Source organism: Hippocampus zosterae, chromosome 15 (genome assembly GCF_025434085.1).
Source record: "Hippocampus zosterae strain Florida chromosome 15, ASM2543408v3, whole genome shotgun sequence".
NCBI lineage: Eukaryota > Metazoa > Chordata > Actinopteri > Syngnathiformes > Syngnathidae > Hippocampus > Hippocampus zosterae.
In genome coordinates, this window is record NC_067465.1 from 1917337 (window position 1) to 1929604 (window position 12268).

Here is a 12268-nt window from a genome sequence, read left to right on the forward strand (position 1 = left end):
GCACCGTTGGACTCTACTGCTGCAGCTGTTGTGAATACGTTCTCTCGATAAAGAAGTTTCGTATCTGCATGCTTCAAGAACCACTAGCGACGTGAAGGATGTTAACCAGCAAAATTGTCAACTATAGCAGTTTCCTCAATCGCAACATAGTTGTCCTACTAGTGAAGACCAAAAACATAAAATAAAATAAAAAAATCAGTATTGCACGTGGACCTTAAGCCGGACATCAAATGAACGCTTAAGCAGCTTTTCGTTCCTATTGAAAAATAGATTTATCGTATTTGCGTTTCCACTTTTAATATTCTTTCCCCACACACATCACAATGTGCCTTTAAATTGCTATAAGGTTCTGTAAAAACAAAAAGGTAGTCAAAAGCCACTTACAGATTTCGCAAACACCTTAAAAAAAAAAACTGCACCTTTAAGAGGAGCTTGTGAACCGGAGTCGTTTTAATGCCGTCCCGTGTCAACGCCATCCTGGCAATCTTGGCTGCGCTCGCAACTTGCCCCACTCGGTGGAGAAACATCCCTTTCACGCTACTCCCACTCTGAGGATCTGCTACACAGCGGCAAAGATGAAACATGAACGACGGGTTGTGTCAAAGTCCAGTGCAACATTTGGGCCCCTCACCAGAGGCAAGACGGCACGACCAAGTGTGACGTCGGGAGATTGAGGGAGTGACAACGTGCAAGAGGAAAAAAAAAAATCGACCACCGTTGCCGATTGCTTTTGCTCGAATCTTTGAGGTGTCCTTTAGGGCTTGGCTTCCCGGTAATTTCCAGAAAGCTGGAAATGTCCATGAGAATTTGCTAAATTAAAGGCTGGATCTTAATAGGGAACTAGAAGACAGCTTTGGGGGGAAAAAATTAAATCGAGACTCCTGAAAAATGACCCCAATGATTGGTCATGTTTTATAGTTCTATATTAAATGTTCTGTCGAGATGCAGCCGTTGTGAAAATAAAGATGTACTGTTTGCGTTACATAACAAAAATCTCGACCGAAACAAAAACGTCACAAAAAGTAGGACTGCTGAAAGGATTACGGTCTCAATTTATTCACAAAATCGACTTGGGGTGTGAAATGTCAGGGCCTGTTGAATCAAACACAAAGCTGATGAATTTGTTGTACTTTCTGCCATTGACAGAAAGAAACATTTCATTGGTCTGCCTGTCAGGATGTAAATAATTTTTCTGACAAATAGAGTGAAATTGGACATTTTTCTGACGGGATTAGTCCACGAGACAGGTTCGTTCATGTGACTGACGTGTTGTCGGAGTAGCAATTCAATCATAAGACATTTGAACTCTTCTCTCACACACGCCAGGAAAACCATTTTCCTGGCCAGTGTGTGTGGTTTTAGAGTAAAATCCAAATTCAACACACTGGTGAAAAAGCTTTAGACTGCTCAAGTTTGTGGTCAAAGATTTTCTCAGAAGGGACATTTCAACGTGTCCACACAAGAACGCACACTGGGGAGAAACATTTCTGCCCGTTTGGTTTCAATTCACTGTTGCGACATCACCAGAAAGCTCAAACGAACCTGTCTCATGAACAGTTGGATCCCAGCTTGAGTTTTTGCTTGAATTTCACCAGTCGGTCAAGAAATGATCCCTGGTGGAAGTGTGAACATAAGTGGTTGCTTTAGTCAGGATGATACGAAAATATTTGGCCATTTTTCATTTTCTGCAAGTGCTCAAAATGACAACGACAGCCATCATTATGTTTTTGCGTCTCCCCCCCCCCCCTTTTTTTAACACAAGACAAAATTTGAGCTACGAGCAGGCTTCTGATTATGTCACAGCTGTATTGAAGAGTCCACCCCCCCCGACCTGTATTTTGCATGGATGACTGCTTATGACCTTCATATTGATGCTTGAATGCGATATAAATTACCCTCAAAAATTTCCAATGACATGATCCAATTTGGAATATATATTTTTATAAGTGCTGTCTTAAATTCCCCTGGAAATTTACCAAGCTTTCTGGAAATTGAGAGGAACATTTCCACCCATTCGCAACCTTTCTCAGAGCACACGTTTCTACAAAGCCAGGTGGTCCACGGAGGTACGAGGGGCTTTTTTGTCAAACTTCAGCAGGTTTTCCCCTCACAAGCGTGTCCGCTGCAGACAGATGAAGACGGGGGACAGCGCCACCTATGAGAAGGGGGAAAGAGACAGGAAAGTGATGCACACTGAGGCAGAGGCAAACTAAAAGTATCATTACGTGACACTTCACACATCTCAACTCATCGAGAGAAAAGTGGCACAAAAGAGCGGCGGCGACTTCGGGGTGAGTCATTGCCTCCAAAGATTAATACGCTGCATATCCTCTGCACTGCAGCGATGATGAACAAAGCTTGCGGGGAGTGTATGTCACAGTGTGAATGAGATGACTTCACCAGAACTTTGGGAAAACGCAGATAGAACTTTGTATTTTTTTTTTAGCCGCATCCCGGCGCCCTGATACTGCTCAGTGGAGTCTTGACTCATGTTATTATCTACGAGCAATTTAACAAGAAATGAGGAAGTAAATATATATCAATATAAGCCAGCAGGCAGTCAATTAAACTGTGACAGTTTGTTCAAAAGGCAAGGGTGGCCGATTCATTTTGCAAAAGGACTTCATGAGAAATGAGAAATTGGAACGCTTGTCGAGGGCAAAACCAACATGCAAACCACAAATTTGTCTACACTGTGCAGAAAATAAGACCGCCGCCAACACAAGGTCATTTTTTTGGGGGGGAAAAAAAACATTGTCGGAGGGGTTTGAAAATTAAATATAGGAAAAGCGTTGCTAAATTGGCAACACTGCAGCCAATTCATAGCACGTGGTTGCTACAGCTTGTACTAGCGTCCATGTAAAAGCGCAACTTCCGAAATAAAGGCACCGCATATTTTATTTAATCTTCATGGTGACTGTGAGGGCCTGTCAGAGACCGGGTGTGCTAGATGTGGCCCACAAGGCAAACTATAGTGACTAGTTGTGATAGAAATATCCGATGCGGTTTACGCAGTCGCGCGATGAGTCACTGTGGCAATTGCTGAATATCAATACCCGCTTCTCTCGACAATTCTTCAGTGCCGCGTCACTCTCCCTCTGCATGATAATGTGCCTGTCTCTACTCTTGCTGTTGTGTGAAATATTGTTCCTTAAACTTGAATTTTTAGAGTTTAAAAGAAGCCTCAGGACCTGGCACCCTCTTTCCTTATTCAGTACTCACTCACTGGATGACTGCTGCCGCCAGAGACTGAAGAGGAGAAAGGGGGGGGGGGGGGGGTCATTGCTGCTTGCAGGTGGAGAGCTTGCGGATTTTGCTCGCCGTGGACATCCCTTTGCGCGAGGGGTTGGACGAGGATGAAGACCGTCGTTCGGTTTTGGCCTTGCTGTTCAAAGACCCCACTTCTGTGCCATTCACGCAAACAGGTTTGGCCATGGGTGGGCTGTAGTCGTGATCGTCTTCGGCCACTTGACCTAAAAAGTTGGCAGATGGAGTGGAAAAAAAAAAAAAAATCTGACTTTTGACCAGAAATAAGACATTGCTCTGAGCTGACTGGTTTCCATTTATGTCCCAGAAGTGTTTTTCATACAAATAATTATTCTCATAATAACTACTTTTATGCTAGAGTAGTTTACTGATAGACTAAAGCTTTTTATAAAAAACGATATTGCATGGTTGAACACAAACCCCATTTCAAAATGTTGTTGAAAAGTGAACAAATCAGCAACGCGGAATCAGGACAGAAAATGGATTTTTACAAAGGGGCAAAAGAAAGCATAATTAATAAAGACCGGAGACAAGGATGATGCCATGTTCATATTACATGCCCGGATGCATCAACTGCTCAAGAGAAACGTTATCCGCATTTAAAGAGCATTTGCTAGAGGTGCAGCATTGCTCTGCACACGTGAGAGTGAATCCTGGAAAACCATTCATAGTCCCAACACCAGAACCATCTCCACTGTACTATTTATAGGACACTTCATTCACACTCTGCAGCTCCAATCGGACCTAAGTGGGGCACCACTTCTAGATGCCCGGCCAGCACAGACGACTGCATTCATCATTTCATGCTGTTGCCTAGCAACTGATATAGGTTGTGAATTCTTTACAGAGAGAGAGAAAAAAAAACAACAACTCTGGGACATGGTTAGTTTCGTCATTGATAAAGCACAGTGAGTATGTGCCACTTTTGATGGCAGGTTGCCACCGATCAGCATTGTTGTTTTTGTCTTTTTTTTTCTTCCTCTTGCGGCGTTTTCTGTTCTCTGTGTGAACCCATTGTGGACTGTTTTTAACATTTTGGCAGTGATATTTGTCAAAGGAACGCAACCGGATGGTTGACTGTTGCGCCGCTTTGGCAGCTTGTTTGTCCCATGCAAGCTTTGAAATACGAGCCGCTGCGCGTAAAGACTTTGCTTTGTTCCGCGAGTGCAGTGGGTATGCGTTATACTGCCCTCCGGTGGCCAAGGCGCGCGCCCGCACAATCACATTATGATGTATGCTTTCTGTTTGATTACATTACTGGAAGTTTTTATAAAGTCTCATCGTCAGAGTGTCATTATCGGACAACTAGAGAACATAGAGCTTGAATATCGTGGTGAAACCTTGGCTGAAAAAGTCCCTCAAGAGCACACAAACCTGGCACCGTGAAATCCTGAGTGTAGATGATCTCGTCCTCTCCATCGTAAAGCTCGTCATCATCATCATCTTCATTGTAGCCATGGAGATCCTCCAAGTAGGGCACCACCGTCATACTGCGCCAAGGGTCCCTGCTCTCCGCACTGGCGGGGATGGGTACGGGCAGCTCCGTTGGTGGGTGTTTCTTACGCACCCAGCTAGCAAGAACACATCGAAGCAGTGTAGAGGCGGCGTGTCAATTTCGGGAAACCATTTAGTGAATGCTTTCAGCTAGGATTTGCAACCATTGGCTTTTATGGAAAATGACAAATAAGAAACCACTTACTTGTGTTGTCTTATGTTTTGTATGGAAAATCTCTTTGCAGGGTCATACTCGAGCATTCCTGAAAAAAAAGGGGAGCACTTGAATCACAACCTCAGAAATAAATGCTCAAGTCACCCCGATGTACTGACCAATGATTCTGAAACCGAATTTGACTCCTGGAATGCAAAGGGCTATGAGTTGAATCAACTTCCATTCAAATGTGGGTGACATTGCCACTTTAAGAACTGGTGTGAACCAAAGACCCCCTGTATCTAATCATTGTCGAAAGTGGACTATATTCGGTCCAAGATTGAATTCAACACAACTTTATTGTCAAATGTGATGAACATGCAGCACAGATGAAATGAAGAGATGTGTGAAGTGAACGGTGAAACGATTCATCTGGGATTTTGTCGAGGCAAACTAATCCGCAACGAACGACAAAATACATTTTTTGGCCCTTGTGTGGGCTGAATGTGGGAAAAGCAAAATGTCAGCATGATGAGACAGACACACACCTAATAATACAACAATCTCCCAGTAGCGCTGACCATAGTGTGGGGTTTATTTTAGACAATTTTACAGGCTGGCTATCTCCGATATGACGCATCATCAGACACAGACGTCACACACTATGAGGGGTGGAGACCAGAAGACTCATGATGCCACGACAGTTGCACCCCCCCACCCTACCCCTCTCTTTCTATTCAGTGTGGAGCTCTAAATTCAGCAGCCATTGATCAAACAAGCCAACACTATTTCTTTCAATTGCAGAATTCACCTCCCCCACATGGAGACATGGCCATAAAAGGAAAAGCTGCAGAAGAGAGCGCACTTTTAGACGAACGCACTCTGATTCAGCTTCACGTCTTGATCTTTACCTCAGTCTCGCCAGTTTGCCTTGACATACAGCAAGACTGAGTTTTACCATGAAAGACTCTTGACTTCTTTTGTTTTAACAAGGGGCGTTGCAGCACCCCGGTGGAGTGTTTAGTATTCTGCCGTTGGCTCCAGATCAATAGAAACAACGTCAGCAGCTGAAGGGATTTCTACCATGTGTGTGCGTTTGGGTTGGGGGAGACCCAATGACTTCAAATGTCACAGCGCCACCAGGTGGACACACTGATAAAGGACACCAGTGCAGCCTCACTGCAGCGTGCCTTTGTTCTCCTCCTCCTGTGCATTCTTACAGTCAAAGCAAAACTCAGCAATTACTTTTGTCACCAAGACAGCATCATAAACAATATTTACTACCCCCTGAACGCACGAGCTTAAATGGGATTTTCATCTGCTCCTCTAGATAACAAAACTTGTCAAGTTTGCCATAAATGCTGGCCTCCTTATTTTACATTAGGGCTGACACTATCGAATATTAGAAGTGATTACACCGGGGAATTGCCCAAACGTAAAATCAACGGAGACAAAATCTGAAAAGCTTGCCCAACTGCCCCCCCCCCCTCCCTTCTACCACTTGAGAGCCACTTATTTGCATCAGACCTAAAATGTCAGTTTTCTTTAACGGTATCACTTAAAGCAAGGGTGTCAAAGTAATTTTTGTCGCCGGCCACATCGTTGTTACCATTTCCCTTGAAGTTGACATGTTTGATTTGCTTTCGCGGGCCATGTAAAAATGGTGTGGTGGGCAGGATCTGCCCCACCAAGATACATTCCACATATTCAACACTCACCTCGCAGCAGGTCTGAGAGGAGAGGCCCGCAATCTTCAGGAATAGTAAATTCTCCTTTCCCAATGTTCTCAAATAGCTTATAGATGTTGTCCCCCTCAAACGGATAAAGACTTGTAGTAATGTTGTATCTGAATGGGGGGTGGGAAAGAAGGGAATTACCGCTATGGTTATGAATGTCATTTTACAACGACGGTACCACTTGTCTAATATATTTAGAATCGATTATTCTACTTATCCAACTGCTCAACCCGAATAACAAAAAAAAAAATTGAACAATGAGTGTGAGGTAAAGGTATTGTTGTACACTTGGAAGCATCAGCCTCAGATGACTGTGCCAGTGACTTTGAATGTCGCTTTAAACGGCAGGTCCTGGCCTGCTAAGTGACGTGGGGGTCAGCGAAGGAACAGCGGCCAGTTGTTCACGAGCTAATTGCAAGACAGTCTGCGTGTTGACTGTTGAGTGCCTGTGTGTCAGTTGCGGCCAAAGCAAATTGTGGATATGACATAAATATAACTGGGCTAATTGTGGAGACTGTCCAAATAAGGTCAAACGCTGTGACGACTCACAGTGTTACTCCCGCCGACCAAATGTCCACTTTAAACCCTGAAAAGGTGTCCAGGCCGTTGGCAATCTCCGGCGGCTGAAAGGCCGGAGAGCCCTGACTGGTGCGACACGTGTCGTCCTCTGCAAATGGATGCAGGGCCTGAACGAAGCACAGTAAAACTCAACATATAGTCCATCGTGGGCATCCATAAAGAAATTAATCAAATTCATGAGTGCGTAAGCTTACCTCAGCTACCCCCAGATCAGAAATTTTAAGCGCCCCATCTGTGGTCAATAGCAGATTGCCTGGTTTAATGTCCTTGTGAACAATTCCCTGGCTGTGCAAATATTCAAGGCCATCTAAGAGTTGGCAAAAGTACCTGCACAAAATGTAAAAATTGCGTGACAAAGCGTGCTCACCAGCAATCGAACAACATAGACCCCACCCCCACCATGCATTCCATAAAAAATAAAAAGGCAGCTCTCAGTGTCATGAAAAGTAAAGACAATTTGCAAGAAACATGGAGTCAATATGATTTGCCTTCGGGGATGGCATAAAACGATGCTGCGAGCCAGATCTGCCCTACGGGCCTCGACTTTGACACGTGGTGTAGACGGATTGAAGGTTCAGCGCAGGGACTCTCGCATTTTGAGACAAGTTACACATTCATGCAATTTACCCGTTCCGTTCTTTGAAAAGTATACGCACAGCAGTGCAAAAGTCTAAATTTAGACCCGGAGCCATTGGTGCAAAGAGGATAAGTCTAAAAATAGAACAAATATGGAAATAGAGGGAGGTGAGAAGAACCAGGGGGAAATGACAAAGACATACCCGTGAGCTTGAAATATAGGAAACCTTTTTTCCGGGACGCTGTCCAGCATTTCTTGCATCCCGCAAACACAATATTCCATCACCATATACGTAAGTCATAAGTCAAGGGCATTGAAACCGTATAAAGAAATACACTCTGCGGTCACACAATCATTTGGGAAAACGCACATCTTGACAGAGATAATGTTACCGGATTGTCAGAGTTAGTGATTCCAAAATACATTTATCGTGACTGTAGGTTGCGTGGCGTACAAAAAATAAAAAAAATTGAAGTGAAACGATGACAAGAAAGGAGCAACCAAAACCAGTGAAGGATATATTTTCTGCTTCTCCTCATTGTAGAGAACATCCACCAACTGAATCACATTCTTGTGTTGGAGTTTTCTTAGCAGCTGAATTTCCCTGTGAGGAAGAAACAACCATGAAAATGATTACGGGTAATCAGAGGGGATTTTAAATGAACATTTTGCCATTTTCAACAGTTGTTCGTGTACCCTTAAAATCACCGTGCCAAACTAAATTCCAGGGAAGTTCAACATTCATCACTGAGCAATGAGGACAAGCTTTGCAGTAAACGGCGAAAAACTGGGAATAAATTTACACCCCTCTAAAAAGGATTTGTAATACCACATTGACGCCACAAGATGATGGTAAAGCACTTTAAAGGACAGGATCATAAATAACAAACAACATGCATGCATAAAAAGGTATTGGGACAGTTAAATTATTCAACCGAAACCACCTTCACATCATCATTGGGAGCATTCACACGACCTCCGGAAGTTCGCCTTGGCGTAGAGAAACAATCTTTTTTTATCTAATGATGTGCCGCACAATGAAAAAGGCGGCGCGTCGGCAACAAATGGCAAAACAAAAAGTCCTCACAAACGGTGCGTGCGGGCAGCAGCTGCCCGGCCATGCGGCCTTTGATGAATTGACAAACAACTGCTGGCTTTAGTCCTTCTCTTTGTCTCACCCGAATCAATCCTCAAAGCCGGCCGCCCGAGTGCGTGAGTAAAAAGGGAATTCAATCAACTAAGTAGTCACATCTGTTCAATGACATCAAATTTACCCAATACCAATTAGTTAAGCCCTCGTCACGGCACGTCCTTCCCGCTTGTCATTAGTGATAAAAAATGCCCACCTGCAAATAACCCCAATAACATGCTAGCAGGAACTGACATGACATCACAGACGGGCAAACAAATTATGTGCATAAGCAATTATTTATATGCAAATTTGCTTTTTGGCATTTACACACTTTTGGGAATAACATAAAAAGCAGAAGAGTCAAGACGACAGGCGTTATTAGTTGTTGCATGGGAGAGAAGCAGAAAAAGATTTGTTTTCACTTTTGACAGTGCTCAAGGTGCATTCAGGAATAAGGATCGTTTTAGAAACACATAAATGACATAAAATAATACATGCATTTGGAATGAGCATATTATTTTCCCATATAAGTACAGTAGTTGAATGCATTGCAGTCACTACAAGAAAGAACACTCATCCCTCCCCGCTTTAAAAAAACAAAAACAAGGGAAAAAACTGTTATTCCCAAACAAAGGCGTGTCTCGCCTTGACTGCTGTCACGGAAATGACATTGCAAAGTCAACAGCGCCGAGACCAATGGCGGACACGACACCATCCTCACCGAGGCTTGTGTATGTAAAGCCTCGGCAGGCTCCGGGATCCTCCTCATGGCGTCCGCCAACGCGAACGGACGCACCGCTCGCGCTCTATAAACGCGCTATCGTCAAGACTTTCTCGCCTTTGTGAACTCGCGCAACTGCTCCCCCCCATGCTTCCTCTATAATTAGCACAAGCTGCTGCAGTCATATTTAATGATGTATGGTGTGATTAAGTCTTCTGGTATTCGGAAAAGAAAATATGAAAATACAGAAATGCTGAATCAGAAGGCAATAAGACAGGTAGGGGACAGAATGAGGGGAGGGAAGACAAGTGATTAATAATCCCCGTGGCATTCTGGAGAAACAATGATTTTAGCATTTAGCCTATATTTTTCCAATACGTTTCCAAAGTGCTTTTCAAATACCTTCAAACTGATCAAATTTGCTCTTGGCTCAGCGACTTATTTCCAAACAAAGTGCGATACATGGAAATTATTTTTTTTCCTTCAATTTATTATTTCAGCCCTACACAGTATTGTTTTGCATTCATTATTTAAACACGACATGTACAAAAACGAGATGGTAGGACACTCACTTTTTCACATTGGCTTCTCCGTTAGGAATCCTCCTTAGCTTCTTCTTTTTCAGAATCTTGACAGCCCTGCGGCAGAGGGTTTCAGAGTCCAGCATCTCTTTCACTTTGCCATACGATCCCTCCCCCAGCAGATCCCCCATCAAGTACTTTCCTATCAACTTCGCCCTCTTTCTCCGTGGCTGATAAATCACCTCGGTAGAGTCGATGCGGTGAATGAACGTGTCCATCTCCATTAGTTCATTTTCATTCAGGTAGTTGAGGTGATGTATCTCCCCGGTACTCATGACTGATCCACAGAGTACCGAGCGTCGTGTGCAAACTACTTGGGAACAAATCTTCCCGGTGGCGGAGAGTAATCCACTGTTAACCTCTTGGCCCGAAAATGAGAGGTAATAAAGATAAATACTGAATGTGGGCGGGAGGGAGAGAGAGAGAAAACTGGCTGCGGTAGGGATCAGTCCAGATTTGTAAACATTACTGTGATTTTTAATTGAAAGCTGCACACTGACGTGAAAACGTATTCGTCCGCTGTCTTAGTGTTTCATTGTGTGCCTTTTGTTTGAGACAAATATACTTCAACAAAAATGTTTGTTTTGTTTTTTTAACCCTCAGCTCTATATGATTTAATTGGATTCAGCCTTACGTAGGGACGACCAGCCCTGGTTTAAGGCCATGTGGCACATTTCTGTCAAGGATCCATGCTGCCTGTTATCGTCTGCCCCGGGCCACGTAAACGTGGACTGCATCCAAACACACTTCCACTACTAATTTCATGCAGCAGTGTCAGCTGCACATCTGTAGAAAGACCAACCCTACTGAAAGCGTGTTCCTCCTGGATTCAGGTTTTCCTCCATTCCACCGAGATATTGACTACCTAGAAAACAAGGGTCATTTAGACATTAGTGAAACTGCACAGGTCTGAACTAAGTTATCCCATTTGGGAGCCAATCAAAACATCGGGTGGACCATTATAGGGTCACCGGGGGGGGGGGGTATTTTCCGCATAATAATGGTAGTATTAATAATTATATACTTCATTGACAGCGTTTAATACAAAATTAAAATGATGTAGCAATGACAATTTATTATACTACTAATTGCTAGCCAGAATGCTAACGTATCCCATCTGCTTGAATATACTAGCTCGCTGTATTGCACTTTCAGAGTATACCTTGAACAAAACATGTAGCTTGGTCCACGAATTTTACAAACACATTAATTCGTATAACTTGCAAAATGAGCGTACATGACTTTGGATGCGCGAAACGTCGTCACACAAGCTAGCGATGAGATGCGGCTCTAGCTAGGCATCATTGACACTCCAAACGTCAAGCCAAGTGCTTCCCATTTACCGGTGATTTTTGAATAAATCAAATCTAACTGTCCGCGTGTGTATCTTAATCCTAAACTAGAACATGCCCCGACGACCACAGCATTGTGCAGATAAATCTCGCTAACGCAAGCTAACCGGGGTTGCGTCCAAGTCTCAATGTATACTGTTAGCTAGCTAGTTCATTGCCAACTCCTCCGGTGTGGGAAACTCACCTAAAATACGCATGTATCTTTGCTCGGCCGCAGGCTTTATTCGTTTGTCATATGTCGGTCCTCAGACTAACAAAAGCGTAACTCCAGCCAAATTGCATATCATTTCATATTTTTCGGACTCTTCGTATTACTCTGTCCGTCAGGTTGTCGCCATCTTGTTTAACCCCCCCCCCCCCCCCAAACTCGAGTCAACTCGCGCCGACAGTCAGCGCGTTACTGCGTCAAATCAAAGTTTGCAAAGATACAAAGTCCAAGAGCGACAATCAAACTCACAGATAACACAATATTTTCACACATCAACATAAGCGGGGGGTTTCCCCCCGTAAACATAAAGGCAGTGCGCCTCTTCCATGTTGGCACGCTGTCAATACGAGCCGGTTTCATTCATCACTTAAAAACGTGATTCGCCTTACAGGGCCACCGCTTACGAATGTTTTACCCCCCAACAAGAAAAGCATGTGTTATGTTGACAGTGTTGTTAAGTCGCTACT

At 43.7% G+C, this 12268-nt stretch overlaps 1 protein-coding gene across 2 annotated transcripts; it reads right to left on the minus strand.

Moving 5' to 3' along the window:
- Positions 1-280: 280 nt before the first annotated feature.
- stk11 (serine/threonine kinase 11) lies at positions 281-11985 on the minus strand. Of its 2 annotated transcripts, none has more exons than XM_052087235.1 (11): positions 11778-11985; positions 10233-11106; positions 8328-8411; positions 8010-8099; positions 7425-7557; positions 7201-7337; positions 6634-6761; positions 4967-5024; positions 4642-4838; positions 3227-3473; positions 281-2155 (listed from the first exon to the last, which is right to left on the minus strand). In XM_052087235.1, exons 2-10 carry the CDS (start codon positions 10514-10516, stop codon positions 3280-3282), a joined length of 1305 nt encoding a protein of 434 aa, XP_051943195.1. In that variant the 5' UTR covers positions 10517-11106; positions 11778-11985; the 3' UTR covers positions 281-2155; positions 3227-3279. The 2 variants fall into 2 exon arrangements, with proteins under 2 accessions (XP_051943195.1, XP_051943194.1); XM_052087234.1 differs by having other exon boundaries at positions 3223-3473.
- Between the last annotated feature and the right edge of the window lie 283 nt (positions 11986-12268).